The sequence below is a fragment of the Pan troglodytes genome, chromosome 15 (genome assembly GCF_028858775.2).
Source record: "Pan troglodytes isolate AG18354 chromosome 15, NHGRI_mPanTro3-v2.0_pri, whole genome shotgun sequence".
Taxonomy (NCBI): domain Eukaryota; kingdom Metazoa; phylum Chordata; class Mammalia; order Primates; family Hominidae; genus Pan; species Pan troglodytes.
In genome coordinates, this window is record NC_072413.2 from 65,069,123 (window position 1) to 65,092,354 (window position 23,232).

The window sequence follows — 23,232 nt, forward strand, 5'->3', positions numbered from 1 at the left end:
CTTACTTCCAGAGTAGAGCAAACAGCTACAGTAGATGAAACACCAGAGACAAAGAAGTCTGTTTTTTATAGTCTTTGTAATATAATGTGGGAGAGAGTGAGAAAATAAATTATTTGAGGCAGAATTATTCCCAAACAGAATATTGTTCTGTGATTTTTACATGAGCTAGCAGCAGCTCAATTAAAAAAAAAAAAAAAATGGTTGCTGTTAGCTTTTCTTGTTGCCAAAGGGAGCAATTAGCCCTTATGAGCTTTTCTGACACTGTACAACTCATCAAAAAATTTTTATGTAAAATTACCATTTAGTATCCTATTTATGCTTTTGTTTGAGAGGTTTTTTTTTGTTATTTCACCAGAAAAAAATCTAAAATGGTATCTCACATTATAAACAGTCCAAGAGATTATCTACCGTGAAGCTGATTCACATTGTTTCTTTCTTGCAAAGGGTTGCTACTTCTCCAAGATATGTAACATATAAGAGCGACATAAGTGATAATCATTGCATAGATGGTTAAATCTCAAAGTAGGAATGGTTAGTATGTCTGTGTATACAATATGAACATCATAATTAAAGAAGCAAAAGTCTTCTGTAGACAAGTGGCATGGTCTTAGAACTATGCTGAATTTTCCAGTTTATACCTCCTCACTTTTTTGTCTGTAATTCAGGAAGATAAACTCTATGAATCCTAAAAGTGATTTTTACTGTATTTAGTAATAAAGATGATTTTCATTTCTTTAAAGGTAAATGTATTCATTAGCCTCTTTTCTGTTATGAATACCACCCCCAGGCAGTGTTTTGGTAAAGAATATCCTTGAGGCCAATTATTGTGGCTAAGACCCTCCTTTGAGTACCTCCTTCTCTCTACCCCTGTCTTCCTTTACTCTGGTTCCTTTCTCCCTGCTCCCTTGATTCTCCCTATTTTCTTCTCCTCTGCCTTTACCTTAGGCCTTCCAGTAATAACCAGTGGCACTCGTGGGCATTGCTAACCCTCTAGGTGTAAAGATGTTGCTAACTTGCTCTGGATCACTAAGCATTAGCCAGTATCCTTCAGAAACATGTGGGATAAAACTCCAAACCAGTTGGAGGATCACTTGCTTTAAGGTATGTGAGTTCAAAAATCAAGACAGTAATAAAATGACTAAGGAAATAAGTAGAAACAGCTCAAAATAAAACATTAAGAAAGAATAGAATGTAAAGAAGGCAGGAATAAAGTGATGATAATATAAAATAATAGGAAGACCTGTAAACCTAAAACTGCATTCACGTGGGAGTGAATTTGAAAGATAAAAGTAGATAAAATAAAAATGAAAGTGGCATATTTACAATTTGAATCAATACAGTATTTTTATTCTTCACATTTTTGGATTTTGTTTCTCCCTTCACACTGATGAAGCTAATCATCCTCTTGATGCATTCACATCCTCCTATATAGATGTAGGTGACTATTTTCTCACACTTTCTTTGTGGATATTAATAAGGGCAAAAATATCTTAGAACTCCAAGTTCAGCTTTCTTGAAAAAGTTCAATTTGAAAGGTTTATCCCTTCAGAGCTTATTTTGGGATCATTTGGAAAAAAGGAATATTTTGAACAAACCAGGAATTATTTTCAGAGTCATAGGTAACATACAGTTCTGAAAAGATATATTAAGAGAAAGTTTTGCCATTTGGGTAGAGAGAATTTAAAAATTTTTTTTTCTTGTTTACATTCTGATTGAAATTACTTATGGAAAATGCAAAAATAATCAAAAAGAACATTTTAAAATTACCCATTAACTTACCCCCTGGCCACTATTAGCATTTTGTGCATTTACCTCACATACAGTGGGTTAGAATACACCAAAATTCAATATAGACAATCCACAGCCATTGTGACTTAGACCTAGTTCTTATTCTTTCAACAGTAATCATATTTCAGGGCTTTTGTTGTATCCATTTGAATCCTCTTTCGCTACAACTGGTTCTGCAATTCATTTGACAGCCTATTTTGCCCTCTACTATAGGATACTTTCAATGAAAAAGAGGGCCTTATGATATGGGAGTCATACTCACGTGAACAGGTAAATAATTTGGAGTAATTTAGTTTAGTTAATTCCAAAAAGAAAATATTTATGAAAATAATGCCTTCTTTCCCAATACTAACAATTAATAGGCATTTTCCCTGGAAGATAATGGTAAAGAATACACGATGCCTTCTTACTCATGTATCCTATGCCCACCTCCCTGCGTTCCATAAGAAAAGGTAGCCAGTTTAAAATTCCAAACAATTTACCTCATGTAATACTTGAGTGTAATTGCAGCAAGTATGAATCCTCTTATTCCAGCTTTGTCACCTTCTCTTGTTACCTTTCCCTACCAACCCCTCCTATAATCTTAACTTTAGTATGCATATAAATACTATTACCCTGTGCCCTTCTTGCAGTCTCAGACAGTGTAGTTCTATAAGCAGAGTAGACAATTTACTATTCCTTCTGCCTTATTTCTCTATCAACTATTTCCTAGGACCTCTGAAAGTTATGCCATCTCTATGTGCTCTAATTTGTTCAGCCTTAAAGTGGAAATGATGAGACTCTTTAGTATTGAAAATAAATGACTAGCTATACAGTATTTCAAGAGACTTAAAGAAAGATCACTATGGCTGGAAAATGAAAATGAAGGATAATTCCATGGCAGATGATTTGAAGATCATCATTTTCTGTGTACACAATGAGTAGTTATCTAGTGTTATCAGTTTCATATCAAATAATATAACCAGAAATCTTCAAATAAATGGGTGAACAGAACTAAAAGTGTTTTCTGGATATTAGAAAAAGGAGGAATAAGAAGGAACAGCTTCAGGGTCTTGCATTAAACATTAATTGTTTACATAATGCATATGCCATTAGGGTTTGGTTTATATTGCTTTTATCACTTCTTTCAAATTAAATTCTACAGTTGCAAAGCAGAAAAGAAATTCATTAGCAGATATGTCAGAATTACAAGGGAAACAATTCTAAATCTGCAGAAGTCCTTCAAATCTATTCATCTTTTCTAATGACGTACTGTGGTTTACTTTCTTTTTTTCTTTCCAAGCTCTAGGTTCATGTGCTATCATGCCTCCGCTTCTGCCCTCTCCTACCTAAATTTGTAGAATTCATCTTGAAAAACTGCAACTTTTTAAAATCTGTTTCTTTCATAGATATTTTTAAATAAATATAGTCATGCACCACATTAGCATTTGAGTCAAAAACAGACTCTTACATGATGGTGGTCCCATGAGATTACAATGGAGCTGAAAAATTCCTATTGCCCAGTGAGATTGTAGCCATTGTAAGGTCACATAGTGCAACACATTACCTTTCCTATGGTTAGATATGTTTAGATACACAAATACTTAACACTGTGTTACAGTTGCCTATAGTATTTAGTATTGTAACATGCTGTACAAGTTTGTAACCCAAGAGCAATAGGCTATACCATGTAGCCTAGTTGTATAATAGGCTATACCATCTAGGTTTGTGTTAGTACACTCTGTGATGATGTTCACACAACAAAATTGCCTAACAATGCATTTCTCAGAATATATCCCCATTGTTAAGTGACTCATGACTGTATCAGGAAGTTAGATAGATTGATACTTATTTTTCTGCCTTCATAAGACAAACCTTGGTGTTAATGTAAAATTTGGACTCCTGTAGTTCACTAATTTTTTTATTCCTTAAATTTTCTCTTAGTCTGAATTTGTCTATATTCAGTTCGATCTTATAGTGCTCTGCTCCTCAAAAAGGGTAATCCATGGACCAGCAGCCTCAGCATCAGCTTGTTAGAATTTAGAATCTCACTGTTGGTGGGACTGTAAACTAGTTGAACCATTGTGGAAGTCAGTGTGGCGATTCCTCAGGGATCTAGAACTAGAAATACCATTTGACCCAGCCATCCCATCACTGGGTATATACCCAAAGGACTATAAATCATGCTGCTATAAAGACACATGCACATGTATGTTTATTGTGGCACTATTCACAATAGCAAAGACTTGGAACCAACCCAAATGTCCAACAATGATAGACTGGATTAAGAAAATGTGGCACATATACACCATGGAATACTATGCAGCCATAAAAAACGATGAGTTCATGTCCTTTGTAGGGACATGGATGAAATTGGAAATCATCATTCTCAGTAAACTATCGCAAGGACAAAAAACCAAACACCGCATGTTCTCACTCATAGATGGGAATTGAACAATGAGAACACATGGACACAGGAAGGGGAACATCACACTCTGGGGACTGTTGTGGGGTGGGGGGAGCGGGGAGGGATAGCATTAGGAGATATACCTAATGCTAAATGACAAGTTAATGGGTGCAGCACACCAGCATGGCACATGTATACATATGTAACTAACCTGCACAATGTGCACATGTACCCTAAAACTTAAAGTATAATAATAATAATAAACAAAAAAAAAAAGAAAAAGACAAAAAAAAAAAGAATTTGGAATCTCAGACCCTGTCCCAGCCCTACTAAATTAGAATCTGTATATTCACAAGATCTCCAGATGATTTGCATGCACATTAACTGTTGAGAAATAAGAGAAATAATAAAAATGACTCCTCTCTTGGTACCAAGAAACTTCAATGTACCTTGTTTGACTGATTCTTCCTTAGCTAGCAATATAGAGACACATTTACCAACTGGAAAGGTTCAGAGTAAGGTGGAGAACATAGTGCAAGTGAGCACATATTCTCTCCACAATTGGTGTACTTTCCCTGATAACAAAGACCTTGCTCCTTAGAATCGTTCAGAGTACTTTCACATATGGACCTCCCTGGAACTCCATACTAGGCTTGCCCCAGATGACCTCCCCAGATGACCTCCAGCTACTCATTATTCAGTTTATTTAGAGGATTATGCAGAATATTGATATGAGCATTTTGAGTTTATGTGCATGTGTGGGGGAACAGGAGAAAAGAGAAATACTTCCCACCTAAAACTTTTTGAGAATGCCAACTTCATTTCTTTATTCTTTTAACAAATATTTATTATCAGCGATGACCTAGGCACTATGCTAGACAGAATAATGACATAATCTAAGTTATACAGAATTAATCAAAGCAGTCTCTTTTTTTTTTTTTTTTTTTTTGAGACAGGATCTCGCTATATTGCTCTGGCTGGAGTGTAGTGGTACAATCCCAGCTCACTAAAACCTCCACTCCCCACCCCCCACCCGGTTCTCAAGCCATCTTTGTGCCTCAGCCTCCCAAGTAGCTAGACTACAGGCACACACCACCACACCTGGCTATTTTTTGTATTTTTGTAGAGGTGGGGTTTTGCCATGTTGCCCAGCTTGGTCTCAAACTCCTGAGCTGAAGTGATTTGCCCAGCCAAAGCAGTCTTTCTAAACATTCTTAAGACGTTGACTCAAATTTTGAAGGAAACAATATATATGGATCAGCAAAAAGTATATATAACAAATATAAAACTTTGTGTTAGAAAATATTACTTATTTGTTCATTCGTGCATGAATCTTCTAAGAACATTTTTGTAGCCACATTCATTCGTCTGCCAACCATTTTGAATACTTAACATATTGAACATTTATTTAACACCTATTGTACAGCAAGTGCCAGGGATTAGCAAATGCTGTAAATATATTTAGAAGCCATAATTGATTTCAGGCTACACTGGGGAAACAAAAGAGGATGCACGCAACTCTTGAGGGGAGAGGAGTCAGATATGACTTCACAGAGAAGATGACACTTGAGCTGAGTCTTAACAGCTAAAAAATCTTTAATCAGAAGGCAAGAATAAGAAAAGGACGCTTTAAGTAGTGGAAGTAGCACATGTCACGGAGCCAACATATGAGTTATCTTGGTATTCTCAGGGATAGTACTAGCAGTTGATAATAGCTAGAGTATAAGATATAAGGAAGACATGAACCAAGGCCTTTGCACATATGTTCTCTTTGCACACAATGATGGAGCACTTCCACTTCATGTCTGTCTTTTCCTCTCTCTCCCTCTCCTTCTTTCCCTCCCTATCTCCCTCCCTTTGTCTCTCCCCACCTACATACCTGCACACACACACCCCTACTTAGCTCTTACTCATTCTTCATATTCAAATCAGAAATCCTTTTATCATGCTTTTCATGACCCTCCAGTGTAGCTCAGGTACTTTAATTATATACTCTCATAAAATCATGTTTCTTTGCTTTGGAGTGGTTTTCTTAATTTGTATTTATATATTCATTAATGTGATTATTTGATTAATATCTGCCTCTCCTGATGCATCAGTGGCTTTAAGAGTTTTATTTTAACCACACCCATGGGAAGAAATACATTAAATATATTATACATCAAAAGCCAATGATATACACACACATATATAACATATACAGTACATATAAATATACATACATACACATATATAAACAAAAATAAGTTTTATGAAACAAGAGTCATCCTTACCATGTGTGTTGAAATATATTTTTATCCTTTTCATTAGAAAATTGTTCACAAGTTGATTTTACAGCCTATCTCCATTTGTCATCCAGAGTTTGAAAAACCTTGTAATACACACCATCATGGCACATGTATACATATGTAACAAACCTGCACGTTGTGCACATGTACCCTAAAACTTAAAGTATAATAATAAAAAAAAAAAGATAAACCTAACCTGGAAAAAAAAAAGAAAAACCTTGTAACAGGTTGGCACTGCACTAAAATAGAAGCAGTGTCTAGGTTTACCCCCTGCTCTCTCTCCAGCCCTTAATTTAACACTTGGGGCATAAAAGACACTCAGTAGACATTTACTGAATGAATAAAAGGAATAAAGAGCTTCAAAGGTATTGTTTTAAAAGTGTGATTATCCCCATTTTTACCAACAAGAAAACTGAAGGTGAGAGAGGTTTAGTAATTTTGCTGAGAGTCCCTGAAGCTAACAATAAACAGAACCAGGATTCAGATTCAGGTTTTTTTACTCTAAAACAATGCTAATTTCCCCCTTGTGCAGGAAGTAAAAAAAAAGAAAATGGGTCAGGCGCGGTGGCTTATGCCTGTAACCCCAGCATTTTGGGAGGCCGAGGCAGGCGGATCACCTGAGGTCAGGAGTTTGACACCAGCCTGACCAATATGATGAAACCCCGTCTCTACTAAAAAAATAAAATAAAATACAAAAATTAGCCGGGCATGGTGGCATACGCCTGTAATCCCAGCTACTCAGGAGGCTGAGACAGGAGAATGGCTTGAACGCGGGAGGCAGAGGTTGCAGTGAGCTGAGATTGTGCCATTGCACTCCAGCCTGAGCAGCAAGAGCGAAACTCCATCTCAAAAAAAAAAAAAAAGAGAGAGAGAGAGAAAATATCTAGGTTGCTATAGGAGGTAGCAAGCTGATAATTATTTATCTAGTAGAGAAACAATTTTAAATAAGTTTATTCACGTTTGAGATGCAGTTGGTGTGGAACTCTGAAAGATAATTGATGTTTTAATTTTCTACAGTAAGAAAATTATCATTTGCTCTGAAAGATGGCAAAAATAAGTGGGGGGATAGATGAAACAAGTTGGTAAAATGTTGATAATTGTTGAAGCAATGACGTCTATGTCTGTTGTAAAAACTTTCTTTTTTTTTTTTTTTGAGACGGAGTTTCACTCTTGTTGCCCAGGCTGGAGTGCAATGGCACGATCTCAGCTCACCACAACCCCCGCCTCGCAGGTTCAAGCAATTCTCCTGCCTCAGCCTCCCGAGTAGCTGGGATTACAGGCATGTGCCACCACACCCAGCTAATTTTGTATTTTTAGTAGAGACGAGGTTTCTCCATGTTGGTCAGGCTGGTCTTGAACTCCCGACCTCAGGTATCTGCCTGCCCGGGCCTCCCAAAGTGCTGGGATGACAGGTGTGAGCCACCACACCCAGCCTGTTGTAAAAACTTCTTAAACTTTAAAAAAAAAAATAACCCATGAAAATGGCTTAATAAAATAACATTACAATAAAACTCTTCTATAATACTTTTTACAAGTAAAAACTGAACAATGTAACAGGATTCAAAAAAAAAAAAACAAGAAAGGCAAGAGTTTATTAACTGAGATAATATCTGTAAAGCATAAAATACAACATCTTGTGACAGAAGGGACCCAGTGTTAATTTTTGTCCCTCTTCACATCAGGCTAACCAAAGCCATTTATGCAAAAAAGGGATGACTTCATTATAAACGGTGTTTTATATAAGCCTTTAGAAAAAAATATCACTTTATAGCTACATGAACGAGCAATTAATCTAATGTCCTTTTAAAAAGAGAAAATATCATTATTAGTATGATTATAAATGTAATCTAAATATTCATATATAATGTATATATTTTTTGTAGATATGCTCCCAAAACTCTGCTGTTTGCAGATAACATGAAGGTAATGGTCATGATTTTAAAACTTACTAGATAGGCATTTTTGCCCAGTCATATTGGTCTGAAAGCCACATCATATGTCAAGAAAACTCTTTGAATCTCCAAGAATGTTTCTTCATCTAGCCATTGTTATACTGTACATATTTTTTAATAAATTTTTTATCCCAATTCTGGAATTTTTTTTTCAATTTAAAAATAAATAGCCAATGGAAAATGTGATGCAGTACTGCCTATGTATTCTAACTCATAAATAGAATTTTGATACATTATTTTAAAAAACTGTGCTACAATTACAAGACTGGATTTTAGTCCTAGCTCTACCATTAACCAGAAATTGTTCAGAGTACTTTACCTTTTCTTTCCACCTGAATTCTTTCATTCTATAATTCATTTCCTTCAGCTGTCAAATGAAGAAAGGAATGTTCTTCCTATTTCACATCAGGAAGCCCAGACTGGGAGACAAATAAGAAAACAGTATGAAGTTGTTAAAATGTTATAGAAAAATGGAGACATATGGATATGTATACAAATAGTGATAAATCCATTTATATATATATATATATGTCCATGAGTGTACACACACACATCACACATACATACACATGGATAAGGTGGCATTTATTTAGGAAGATTGGCTAGAATAACTTATTAGAAAAGCACAAGTGTGGAAATTACGAGGTGACAGGAAGACCATCTCCAGTGACACCATGGCACAATTAGGCACCAGTGGTACAATTAGGACCACTTCTATCAGTGCATCTGAGTTGCAGATACCAAACATTAAACCAGTCGTAACAAAGCCATTGTCAAGTCTAGGAGATCAGAAAAATATTCCACTTCTCTAACCCTTATCAAATAATTTGAGTCAAATTTTAGAATTCCAATTTTAGGTTCTTGTTCCATGCTATAGGTCCATACTGATGTTTGTTCTTGGCTCTGTTCCATCTCACAGCTGCTGATGGCCCAGGAGATCGTTTCATCATTGGGGAATCCCAAGCTGGTGAACAGGTGAGATTGATAGGCCTGAAAGGCACTGAAGATTTCAGCTTCGTGGACTTTGGGCATCTAATTCTAAATTTCTCCTATCAGTGTAGTGGAAATTAGAGAGAGATTAGTCAGAAGATTATCAAAGGGATGAAAGTATAGTTCCCAGGAGAACCAAAAGAATTATTTCTTAATTGAAAGTATCTACATCTATTAATATATGGCATAGTATTATTAGTATGTCTCACAGACATGCCTTACAAGCATTTTCCAGACCTGTGATTGGGTGATTCTTTTTTTCCTGAAAAAAAAAAAATGTTCTGAATAGAACAATTTCTAGGTAGTCTTCTCAGACTTTTCCCCAACTTGTGTTACAAATGGGGAAACTTAGAAGCAGATTATTTAAACTTTTTAGCTAATTATTTAATTTAATTTTTCTCACTTGGGATCTAGCCAGGGAACAGGTTTACATATATTTATATTAAGAAATGAAGCAATATAATAGGCCACATTGGAAATACAAGTCCATTTGACACTATGAGACCAGTAATTGGCCACTTAATTGAAAAATCAGTTAAAGTGGGAAATTATTTTATATATTTAAAATAAATATAAATTTAACTTAAATATTTATTAGTCAATAATTTGATGAAGAACCAAGGTCTTCCTTTTAAATAAGTATGCTGTTTTAATTTCTATCAGGTCTTTCTTACGTAAACCACACAAAAGGCAATGTCTCTGATTTCCATTTTGATTTCTTCAAAGTAGAAAAAAACTGAAGGATACTTGCAATACATAGAAGAGCAGAATCCTTTTAGGGTTTTATTATATTTTACACTCTTTTAGTTTCCTCACTCACACCTAATTTTACAGCATTTCTTTTTAGCAGCATTTTTAATGGAGGTTTCCAAAAGGTTTTACTTAATTTTTATAGGAAAGAAATAACATATATCATTGGTTTATGTATTATTTATTTATTTATTTTTGAAACGTAGTCTTGCTCTGTTGCCCAGGCTGGAGTGCAGTGGCGCGATCTCGGCTCACTGCAAGCTTCGCCTCCCGGGTTCACGCCATTCTCCTGCCTCAGCCTCCCCAGCAGCTGGGACTACAGGCACCCGCCACCGCGCCCGCCTAATTTTTTTGTATTTTTAGTAGAGAGGGGATTTCACCATGTTAGCCAGGATGGTCTCGATCTCCTGACCTCGTGATCCGCCCGCCTCGGCCTCCCAAAGTGCTGGGATTACAAGCGTGAGCCACCGCGCCCGGCCTGGCCATTGTTATGTTTAAGAGGAAATAGCATCTGTCAATCCGGTGAGTTATGAAGGTTGATCAACAGAGCTCCTACCTTATTAAATGGAACTAGAAGAAAACCAAAGAACTTTTTTCCTTTCCCTGCTGCTTCCCTTCAAAGTTTCCTCTTCCTGAGATGGAATACCCAACTGCTACTACCAAGCAATATATAAAAATAAAAGTGGCAGCGGGCGTGGTAGCTCATGCCTGTAATCCCAGCACTTTGGGAGGCCGCGGCGGGCAGATAACCTGAGTTCGGGAGTTTAAGACCAGTGTGACCAACATGGAGAAAGCCCATCTCTACTGAAATTACAAAATGAGCCAGGCGTGGTGGCACATGGCTGTAATCCCAGCTACTCCGGAGGCTGAGGCAGGAGAATCGCTTGAACCTGGGAGGCAGAGGTTGCAGTGAGCCGAAATCTCACCACTGCACTCCAGCCTGGGCAACAAGAGCAAAACTCCGTCTCAAAAAAATAAAAATAAAAATAAATAAAAGTGGCAAGAAATAAATAAATAATAATTTTTAAAATGAAGGCAGCAGTTTGGCAAACGCTGTGTTCCATGCCTTTCTTCCTTGGCTTAGCATGGACTAACAGTAGAAACGAGTTGAGATATATAGGAGAAGGATGATGCCAATGGTGTTGACACTAGCTTCTTCATTTTAGCATCCAAAAATTGAGGAGATTCGCATGCAACTCTCTGAAGCTAAGTTGGCACTATAGTGATACATATTCTCATCCATGCTGCACCAAGCTGGATTTCATTACCATGACCATTTTTCTGACAAAAAGAACAGCTAGGCTTGATTCTTGTTTATAAATTACTTGTCTTGTTTGTTTGTTTGTTTGGGTTTTTTTGATGGGAGGGAGGTTGTTCTTGGTTTTGGGTTTCTGGGTTTTTTCTTGAGACAGAGTCTTGCTCTGTTGCCCAGCATGATCTCAGCTCACTGCAACCTTCACCCCAGTATGGACTCTGTGTGGGGGCTCCAACCACACTGGGTTCTCTATTCTGATCCATTGGTCAATGTATCTGTTTTGCTGTCCAAACCATGCTATTTCAGTTACTATAGCTTTGTAGTATATTTTGATTTCTGACAGTGGGAAGCCTCCAGTTTTCTTCTTTTTATTCAGGATAGCTTTGGCTATTTGGAGTCTCTTGTGGTTTCATACAAATTGTAGGATTTTCTATTTCTGTGAAGATTGTCATTGGTATTTTTATAGGAATTGCAATGAATCTGTAGATTGCTTTTTTCGTAGTATGGTCATTTTCACAGTATTAATTCTTCCAACCCAACGACATGGGATGCTGTTTCTTTCTCTCTTTTTTTTTTTTTTTTTTTTTTTTTGTGGCCTCTTCAGTCTTTTTCATCAGTATTTTATAGTTTTCCTTATACAGATTTTTTACCTCTTTGGCTAAATTTATTGCTAAATTTTTTTTGTAGTTATTATACATGGGATTGCTTTCTCATTTTCTTTCTCTGCTAGTTTGTTCTTGGTGTGTAGAAATGCTATTCATTTTTGTGTGTTGATTATGTATCCTGCAGCTGTACTATATTTATCAGTTGTAAGAGTTTTTGGTGGAGCTTTTAGGGTTTTCTATATATAAGATCATGTTATCTGCAAACAGGGACAATCTGACTTCCTCTTTTCCCCTTTGGATACCCGTTATTTCTTTCTCTTGCCTAATTGTTCTGGCTGGGACTTCCAGTACTAGGTTGAATAAAAGTGTTGAAAGTGGGCATCCTTGTCTTGGTCCAGATCTCAGAGGAAAAGCTTTCAACTCTTCCACATTCAGTATGATGTTGGCTGTGGGTTTGTCATCTAGGGCCTTCACTGTGTACACTCATTCTTTCTATACCTAAGTTGTTGAGAGTTTTAACCATGAAGGATTGTTGAATTTTATCAGATGTTTTCCTAAGTCTGTTGAGATGATCATATGGTTTTTGTCCTTCATTCTGTTGGTGTGATGTATCACATTTATTGATGGGCATATGTTGAGCCACCCTTGCATCCCCACAGTAAATCCCACTTGATCATGGTAAATGATCTTTTTAACGTGCTGCTGGATTCAGTTGCAAGTGTTTTATTAAGCATTTTTGCACCAAGGATATTGGCCTATAGTTTTCCTTTTTTGTGTTGTATCCTTTTATGGTTTGAGTATCAGAATAATGCTGACCTCATAGATTGAGTTTGGAAGAATTCCTTCCTCTTCAGTTTTCCAGAAGAGTTTGAGAAGAATTAGTATGAGTTCTTCTTTAAATGTTTGGTAGGATTAAGCAGTGAAGTCATCAGATCTTGGGCTTTTCTTCAGTGGGAGACTTTATTACAGATTCAGTCTCATTACTCATGATTGATCTGTTCAGGTTTTCTATTTCTTTTTGGCTCAAGCTTGGTAGATTGTATGTATTGAGGAATTTACCCACTTCTGCTAGGTTTTCTAATTTTTTGGCATGTAGTTCTTCATAGTAGTCTCTAATGACCCTTTGTATTTCTGTAGTATCAGTTGTAATGCCTCCTTTTCCATTTCTGATTTTGCTTATTTGGGTCTTTTTTTATTAGTCTAGCTAATGCTTTGTCAATTTTGTTTATATTTTCATAAAGTCAACTTTAATTTCATTCATCTTTTGTGGTTTTTTAGTCTCAATTTCATTTGTTTCTCTTACCTGTATTCTTTCTTTCCTTCTTCTGATTTTGGATCTGGTTTGTTCTTGCTTTTCTAATCCCTTGAGATATATCACTATGTCGTTTCATTGAAATCTTTCTACTGTTTTGATGTAGGTGTTTATTGCTATAAACTTCCCTCTTAATGCTGTTTTTGCTGTATCCCATAGGTTTTTGTCTGCTGTGTTTCTATTTTCATTTGTTTTGGGAAATCTATTTATCTCTTAATATATTTATTGATCCATTGGTTGCTCGGGAGCATGTTTTGTAATTTCTACATGTTTGTACAATTTTGAATGTTCCTCTTGTATTGATTTATAGTTTCAGTCCATTGTGGTTGGAAAAAAATTCGATATAATTTTAGTTCTTTTAAATTTGTTGAGACTTCTTTTGTGGCCTAATATGGTCTATCTGGAGAATGTTCCATGTGCAAGTGAAAAAAAAATGTGTATTTTATAGCTCTTGGATGAAATGTACTTTAAATATCTGTTAGGTGCATTTGATCTAAAATGCAGTTTAAATCCAGCGTTCCTATGTTGATTTTCTATCTATATGACTTGTCCAATGCTGAGAGTAGGGTGTCAAACTCCCCAAATATTATTGTATTGGAATCTGTCTCTCCTTTTAGATAAATAATACCTGCTTTAGAGTGGGTGATCCCATGTTCAATGCATATATGTTTGCGATTATTGTATCCTTGTGGTAAATTGATCCCTTTATAATTATAGAATGACCTCTCGTATTTCTTTTTACAGTTTCTGACTTAAAGTCTATTTTATCTGGTATAAATGTAGCTACTTTTACCTGATTTTGGTTTCCATTTGCATCAAATATCTTGATTCATTTCTTCACTTTCAGTCTATATCTGTATAGGTGAAGTGAGTCTCATGTAGGCAGCAAATAGTTGGGTTCTTTTTTTTTAAATCCATTCAGCTTGTCTGTATCTTTTAACTACGGAATTTAATCTATTTACATTTAAGGTTATTACTGATAGATGAGGACTCCTGTCATTTCATTGTTTCCTGGTTTTGCTTACCCCTTGCTCCTTCTCTTATTGTTTATCATTGCAGTTGGGTGGTTTTCTATATTGATACTGTTTTATTCTTTTCTCTTTCTCCTTTATTAATCTGGTCTACCAGTGAGTTTTATGCTTGTGTGTGTTTTTATGATAGTGATTACTGTCTTTTTTGCTTCCAGATATATGACTCCCTTGAGAATTTATTGTAAGGCCAGTGTAGTAGTAATGAATTCTCTCCATTTTTGCTTGTCTGGGAAAGACTATTTCTCCCTCATTTCCAAAGGATAGCTTTGCTGCATATAGTATTCATAGTTAGAAATTTTTTTATTTCAGCACTTTGAAGATGTTATCTCCTTTCTTCCTGTCCTGTAAGGTTTCTGCAGAGAAATCTACTGTTAATCTAATGTGGATTTCATTATATATGACTTGATTTGGAGACCTTTGGAATTCCTGGACCTGGATATCCATACCTTTCCCCAGACTTGGGAAGTTTTCAGCTATTATTTTATTAAATAAGTTTCTTATGCCTTTTCCTTTCTTTTTTTCTGAAACTCCAATAATATGAATATTTGTTCTTGTATGGTGTCCCATAAGTCTTACAATCTTTCTTCACTCTTTTTCATTCTTCTGTTTCTCTCTGTCTCTCTCTCTTGCTGGGTATTTCAAACGACCTATCTTCCAGTTCAAAGATTCTTTCTTCTGCTTTATCAAGACTGCTATTGAAGCTCTCTATTGTAATTTTTTATTTCATTTTTTGAATTATTCAGCTGTAGGATTTCTGTTTGGTTCTTTTTTGTGATTTCTCTATCTTTGTTGAATTTATCATTCTTATGAATTGTTTTGCTGATTTTGTTGAATTATCGCTAGGTTTTGTTTTTGTTTTTGTTTTTGTTTTATCTAATTGAGTTTCCTTAAGATCATTATTTTGCAATTTCTTTTCCAGGAGTTCATTGATTTCCTTTTCATTGGAGTCTGTTACTAGAGATGTATTCCTTTAGTGGTGTCATATTTCCTTGCTTTTTTGTGTTTCTTGTGTCCCCATGTTGATCTGTGTGCCTAGTGGAACTTTTGCTTCTTTCAGACTTTCTGGGTGGTTTTGTAGAGATGCCTGTAGTTGGGCTTTAGTGTGTTGGTTGCAAAGGGTATGGTGACTTTCTGGACAGGTGCAATGGTGTAGTCTCCATGCAGCTTTTTCAGTTGCATTCAATGTCAGTAATAACTGTGAGTACCTCAGTGGCCTAATCCATAGAAGTTTGTGTCAGTGGTAGTAGTGGCATAGGCTGTTAATATCCTTGGTGTCAAGGGCTTTTAGAATCCTCCTCTTCTTGTTTTCCACACAATAGGGAGAATCAGCTGAAGGGATCCCTCTTGGTGTTAGGTCTGACATGCCCTCCAAGCAGCTACAGTGGCACTGGGCTCAAAATATGGTGCTTGGAGTGACTGTGGAGCCAGGATCCAAGGCTCAGGGTCTTGTGAATCCATTGTGGCACCTGGTTCTTGGGGTTCAGGTTCACTCTCTGTGGCAGAGTTGGGTGTAGGTTATCCAAAGAACCAAGGTTTATGACTGAGGCACCCCCTAGCAGCTTGGACCCAGGTGCCCTGGTTGAACCTGTGATTTTATACCTCATGGGTAGGGTGTAGTACTGACCAAACTCCAAAGAAAAAGGTTTTGGCCAGGGGAGCAGGGTATGGCCGCAGCTCAGGAACCAGAGCCAGTAGGGCTCAGCAGCAGCTCGGGTCACAGTGGATAAGGTACTGTGTAGTAATGACCCTAGACCCCTGGATGGTGGGGCTATGCAGGTCCTCACTTCAGACTCTGAGGCCAGGTGCAGAAGCAGCAGATACCTTAGAATGGCAGAGCGCAGCTGTGGTTTGATCCCCGGGGGGGACAAGGATCAACACAGAAATGACTCAACTCCCCAGAGAGGGGGGTATCTCAGCAGCTCAGACTCTAAGGGGCTATAGTCTAGCTCCAGAGAAGCAGGGTACTAGAGTTATTTGGCCTGTAGGTCAGGGTATCTTGGCTCAATCAGCACTGTGTTTCCCTAAGACATGAGCGACTACATCAGCTCAGCCTGGGATGCGTAGGTGCTCAGCTTGGCAAAGTGTGTGCAACATACTTTCTAAGCCTTGCCATAACAGAGCAATATGTCGGAAAAAGGATGATTAAAGAAGATTAGAAACTATCTCCAATGTCTGGATGGAGTTAAGGGAAACCAGTAAAGGAATCTGCAGCACCCAGGAGCTAGCAACAGTGAGATTTCCTTACCACATCTTAGTCTGAAGGAGCAAAGAAAGACAATGGTACCTGAACCTGGGAAGATTCATAGCTGTGGGAGAGGACTGCCCAACAGCAGCTCTTGCTCTCAGTAGGAGAGATGCCCTAACCATCACCAAACTGCAGCCCAGGAGGAAAAGAGCAAGGGGAATGAAAACTCTACTTTTCTGTCTCTCTCCTACCCTGTACATCTCTTACTGACCCCTCCCTTTGGCTGAGTCTCACCAGACGCCAAAGTGATGGGAAACTGGTTAAAATAGTCCATAGAGGTCAGCTTCTGGACCACAGCACAGAGTAGAGAATGATGATGTGATCTGGAGAGGCAAACAGAAAATGAAACAAATCTTTGTCTTTGTAAGGCTTATATTCTATAATATATAATGCACTTAACATTGTACCTAGCATATATTGTGGGTTCAATAAATATTAGTTATTAGTAGTATTGCTTACAGTAATAATATTGTGGAGAGAAGATTTTTAAGACTTTTGTAATAAATTTCCTGTTTTACTTTGATTGTACTGTCAGTAGTAAGGTATTTTTTTTCTTAACCATTCCCTAAGGGGTGTGTGTGTGTGTGTGTGTGTGTGTGTGGTTTATTTTACTTTGTCTTATTTTGGTGGTTAAAATAACAACAATGACAAAACATACACACACATAACATTAAATATACCATCTTGACAGTTTTTAAGCTTATAGTTCAGTAGTGGTAAATAGATTCACATTGTAGGGACTTAAGATTTTAAATAGAGTCATGAGTTACTTAATGAAGATATATTCTGAGAAATATGTTGTTGGGCAATTTTCTTGTTGTCCGACCATCATAGAGTGTACTTACACAAACCTGCATGAGTAGCCCACTACACACCTAGCCTACATAGTGTGACCTGTAGCTCCGAGGCTACAAACCTGCACAGCATATTACAGTATTACTGAATACTGTAAGCAATTATAATGGTATTTGTTTATCAAAACAAAAAGTACAGTAGAAAATATGGTAATCTTATAGGACCACCATCATATATGCAGTCCAACATTGAGCAAACTATCCTTATGCAGCACGTGACTATACTTATGAGGCAGACATCTTTAGAAAGGAATCTTTTGGCAGGGGGGATTAATATTGTCTCAGGATTTTTTCTTAGGGAGAATTTGAAGCATTCATTTTCCAAACTCCAGTCTAAATCATTGCCCCTGACAAGTGACTTTCAGATCACTTGTCTATCAGATCAAATCTATCAGATGAATCTTACAGAAAAATGCTTTTCCCCATGTTGTAAGAAGTTAGCAGGGAAGGTTCTGTCTCTTATACCATCAATATGAGAGCACAAACAATGAAAATCTTGTTTTTCATTTTCAAAAGTAATGTTTAACCTAGGTCATTACAGACACTGGAATCATTTTTAAATGATTTAATTATATTTGCTCAACCTCTATTATTAATTGATAGGTGAGCTAATGTGTTTTAGAATATTTTCAAAGGCAATAATTAAAATATTTCTGGCTTGCCTTTATTTAACCAAAAAGTTTAGTTAATAAAGTACTGCATTTCTCAAACATTAGAACTTCAATAAGTTATGAAGATGTGTTTTTTTTGGTAATTGTTATTCACAATGTATGTCCTAGACTCTCAAATCACTTTACATATATTAGGAAAATGTACATTATTTGAGAGGCAAAAGTGGCAAATGTAAATGGCAGTTCTTCAAAAGTAAAGCAGAGCACCAAGACACCGAATAGTCATTACCTTAAAGTACACATAAAATCTGCTTAAATTAACCTAAAGCCCCTTTAGTGTGAGTGCACCTGTTTGTGGATAGCTTTTATTACACTGGCCCAAAATGAATAAGACTGTAAGACTTTCTTTTATGGTTTATTTTTTAATATTAAAAAAATTAACATCCTCTGCAGACTTTTCCTTTGCAGCAGCAAAGTACATCAACTGTCTTTTTCATCTTTATTTCCAGCCAACTCAGACAGTAATGCCAGGACAAGTCATGCGGGTTACAACAGGTGCTCCAATACCCTGCGGTGCTGATGCAGTAGTACAAGTGGAAGATACCGAACTTATCAGGGAATCAGATGATGTACGTCATCACCAAGTCTTACTGCGCTGTTGTTCCTATGGCAGTATTATGTCACAACCATTTTCTGCAGTGTTTGTGAGATTAACCCAGTTTTTTGGGTTGTTTAGTTTTGTTTTGTTTTTGCTTATGGTGGGATCTTATATTGTAGTATATGAGTCTCCAGTAAATAAGAAATTTCCTTAATCTTGAAAATCTGTTGTTACAGGAGGGGTTTCTATGATCATTGCTGTTATAGCAGAATTTGAATCATATTTGACTCAAGCAGTTTCACATGCAAACAACAAAAGAAAGTGCCTCAAGAAAGAAATGCAGAGATATTAATGGTTGACATACCTTCCAGAGCAGAGATATTAATGGTTGACATACCTTCCAGCTGAGAAATTTGCCATTGAGGCTAGCTTCTGATAAAATGTCAAGGAGTTCATGAAATCAGAATTTACTAGAGAAGAATTTAACAAAGAGCACTTGGGCAAGTTCTTGAATATTACACTAAGCCAAGCATTTGAACCAAATGACCCTTTCACCTCTGGTTTTCTGTAAGTCTGGAAAAAGCTGTGCCACCAAATGACAGCCTGGAAATATTAAGTGTATGTCAGTTCTCCCTCCATTGCCTCAAGTAAAAGATGCTGGAATCTTTTTGGACCTAAGCAAGCCTTTATCTCACTGAAAATAGTGGCAGGTTATTGAAACCAGAGTATAAGCCAGTAATAAAAGTAGAATAGATTCAACTGAGGTTTTAATAATCAGCTCTCTTACTTGTTTTGTGAAGAAAGTAAAGATATATTTTAAAGCTGAGGTGAAAAATAAACATATATTCTCCCAAGCCGAGTAGATAGTAAAATTGGCCATGCCAAGAGACAGACACTTTCCCTGATCTGGAGATTTTCTTTTTAATCACCTTTCCATATGTAAGGCTTATAAAATTCAACCCTTGGCAAAGAGATCACATTGCCTGCTGTTAAAACTGCCTAAGCAGATTTATTGGCATCAGGGAAGCCAGCAGAGCACTGAATTCCAGAACACATACATCCACAGACTCTGCCAGATGACAAGACACAGTTCCAATGTCACAATATTATTCACAGCCCATAAATGTAAAATTGATTACTGCAATTAATGGACAGAAATCTACTACCAGGCAAACTATAAGTCCTTTACTGAAATTTCTGCAAGTATTTGGTAACCTTGGCATGGTATTGAACCTATGATTCATGGGAAAAGAAGGAAGATATTACCTCCACGCACGTTCACTTTATTAGGGTAGCCACCTACATATGTATATAAAAATATATAAACAAATTCTATATAATGTATTAGTTCAAATATTAAATCTTATAAACAAGATTTAATATTTGAATTGGTACTTTTTTAAAAGCATAAAAATTGGAGAAAAAAAATTTTTTATTTATTGGCACCAAACCTTCTAATTTTTCAGGAACCTGTGTTAGAAATTCAGTGTTTTCAAAGGGTGTAGCAAATAGTTTTCTTTTTGTCTATATTTGTATATATCCTGGGCCTATCTGATGGTAAAAGTATCGGAGGAACTAAATTCTACTGCTCAGAAATTCTGTTTGAAATTACATGACCGGCTCTTATTATAGGGCACTGAAGAACTTGAAGTGCGAATTCTGGTGCAAGCTCGGCCAGGCCAAGATATCAGGTAACTTCAAAACACATAGAATATATAGCCTACTTTTGTTTCTACATGATCATTTACTCAGGAAACCCTGGCTACTATAAATCTGCAGCAATGTCAGTTAGCCATTAATTTTCAGGGCTTTAACAAAAAGCAAAATGAATGTTATGAATTCTGTATCACATATCTGCCCTGCCTACTTTTTAATGAAGATGGTAAAGGCAAGTTAGTCAAAAGCAAGATGAGAAAGAGGTAAAGTCATGAGCCTACATATTCTACAGTTAATTCTACTCCTAGATAATCCAGAATTACTCAATCCCATCCCTAAATAATCTGGAATTTGGTATCAACTCAGATAATACCAGAATTGGGTATTTACACAATTAACTAATAGCATATGCTCTAGTGACTACCAATAATAATGGAATAATCTGTTCCTTGTTATATACAAAGATGAGGCTATTTGCTATGATAAATAGTGCATATACCTTAAATTATTTTTCTTAAAATGGAATATGTTTACCCTGATTCCATTAATACTAATTTGCTGAACATCCCTTTGTAATGAAGCTACACTTCTCCCATCCCTATGGCAGCACACCAAGGTTAATGTACCTCAGTAGCCACAGATCAGGACCAACCTAAGTGGTCCATATGGAAATTACCTCTATGACTGTAACCTCATTAGCATTATTCTCCTTGACAAAGCTAGCCAGCTGTGGACCTCTTATCATTAATGCCGCTAGATATTGCCATACAAATTCTTGCCTTATCAAAGTTTACAATTGGTATTTTTACTATAATGTAACACAAAACAATTTGTAAAGTAATTTTATTCACAGGTACTCAGGAAAAAAAAATTTCAAATATGAAGTAACATGTTTTTCTTTAGCAGTAATATATTCAAATCCTATTTCTGTTTTCTGTTGTGTGATTTAACTTTTAAAATTAAAAAAGCATAGGATTTTTAGAATCCCTTCAATTCATTATTTTCCTACTACTTTATTTCTAGACTTTTTTGTCTTCTTGAATGTCCTTTTTTGACACTAAAGTTTCCCTCTGAGTTGAGAAAATGTTGTTCTCTAATCACACTGCTTATGGTTCTGCTTTGACTTTCAGACCCATCGGCCATGACATTAAAAGAGGGGAATGTGTTTTGGCCAAAGGAACCCACATGGGCCCCTCAGAGATTGGTCTTCTGGCAACTGTAGGTGTCACAGAGGTTGAAGTTAATAAGTTTCCAGTGGTTGCAGTCATGTCAACAGGGAATGAGGTATTAAAAATAAAAATGGAGGGAGTGGGGAGAGGGCCCGTAAGATAAAGGTATTTCTGACATATGTTCTGTGTTGTAAATAGAATGTTGTAGATTATAGATCATACCAGTGGATCCACATTCTTATAACAGGGAAACAATAAATTGGCTTTAGGATAGTTTCAAGTTCAGAATATGAGAACAAAGAAGAACTAGTAAAAATTATGTATTATGAAATGTTCTCTTCTATTAGAATGAAATATTATAACCAATGGCCTTTCCACAAAGTCAGTACACATAAGCAAAAAAACTTTAGCTGCTAGCTATAGATATTAAACTATACAAACTCAGTACTGTTTCTGTTTAGACAATGAATTGTGCCCATCCTGCTGCTGAAATGATGAGCTACTTCTGTGTGGGAAGTATCAATGAATCAGGACATCATGGCTAGCACTTCTTGTGAAAAGTTCCATTTGATCTTTAATCACCAAGAGGGATTTGATAATCAGGTTTTTTTTTTCTCTCTCTCTCCCTAAAGATAGCATCTCTAGTGGCATGATATTTAGAATGGGTCAAAATGTCATTTCATTCCTGATTTAGAAAAGAGAATTTAGTCCATCTCTTTCTGAGAACTCTTGAAAAACTTCCTATTGCCTGTTTTGCTTAGGTTGTGCAAAACTTCAGTCAGAAGCTCCAAGGTCAAATGGAGAATACTAAAAAGTGAATCTGCTGGAAACTCAAAACCTTATAAAAGAATCAGAAACTATTGAGATTTTTTAAAGTATTAATAATTCCTTTGACCTTACTATTAAAGAAAAGATTAGCGGGATTTTTTAAAAATCTCTTTGTTCTGAAAATAAACCCATCATTATTTTTAATTTCTTGAAGTCTTGGAAATGAAAATTTTCAGAGGTCTTTTTATGACCTTATAGTCCTTTTGGTTAAAGCAAAAGAATAGACTGTTTTATTTTGCAAATAGATAGCTAAATCAACATTCCAGATGTGCTTACTTCCCAGTATATATGCACTAGTCATTTCCAAAAACTATTGATTGACAAAAAACATTCTTTTCAATTTGATCTACATAGTAATGATTTTAATATCCTTAGAACCAAATAACACTATATATAGCATCAGAAATAAATTTTTGTTAAACTGGTTGACTCAATGAACTATTCTTTTTTATGATTTACTTACATGCTTTGTGCAACAAGTAAGTTCATGGAGTTTGAGAAAGCTAAACAGTAGCACACTCATGGACCAGGCATGGTGGCTTATTCCTGTAATCCCAGCATTTAGGGAGGCTGAAGCAGGGGGATCAATTGAGGCTAGGAGTTCAAAACCAGCCTGGGCAACATAGCGGGACCCTTCCTCTACTAAAAAATTAAAAATAGCTATGCATGGTAGCACATGCCTATAGTCCTAGCTACTGGGGAGGCTGAGGTGGGAGGATCACTTGAGCTCAAGAATTCAAGGCTGCAGTGAGCTATGATGGCACTACTGCACTTTAGCCTGGGTGACAGAGTGAGACCCTATCTCAAAATAAAGTAAAATAAGAATTAACACACTCATAATAACTATTTAGTTGATAGGAAACTCTGTTTAAGCGATATTGCTTATATTTCTCTCTCATGCTTTTGTAGGTCTG

At 36.3% G+C, this 23,232-nt stretch overlaps 1 protein-coding gene across 25 annotated transcripts in view; it reads left to right on the forward strand.

The window, feature by feature from the left end:
- GPHN (gephyrin) overlaps positions 1-23,232 on the forward strand; it is a 672,536-nt gene that overhangs the window by 582,640 nt on the left and 66,664 nt on the right. For all 25 annotated transcript variants that reach the window (XR_010151161.1, XR_010151162.1, XM_063793562.1 and 22 more), the window contains 4 exons: positions 9,334-9,389; positions 18,577-18,696; positions 20,298-20,356; positions 21,452-21,605. Coding sequence is in view for 23 of the 25 variants with exons in the window: in XM_063793562.1 (XP_063649632.1) it covers positions 9,334-9,389; positions 18,577-18,696; positions 20,298-20,356; positions 21,452-21,605 (389 nt within the window). In the remaining 2 variants the exon portion in view is untranslated. The remainder of the gene's footprint in view (positions 1-9,333; positions 9,390-18,576; positions 18,697-20,297; positions 20,357-21,451; positions 21,606-23,232) is intronic.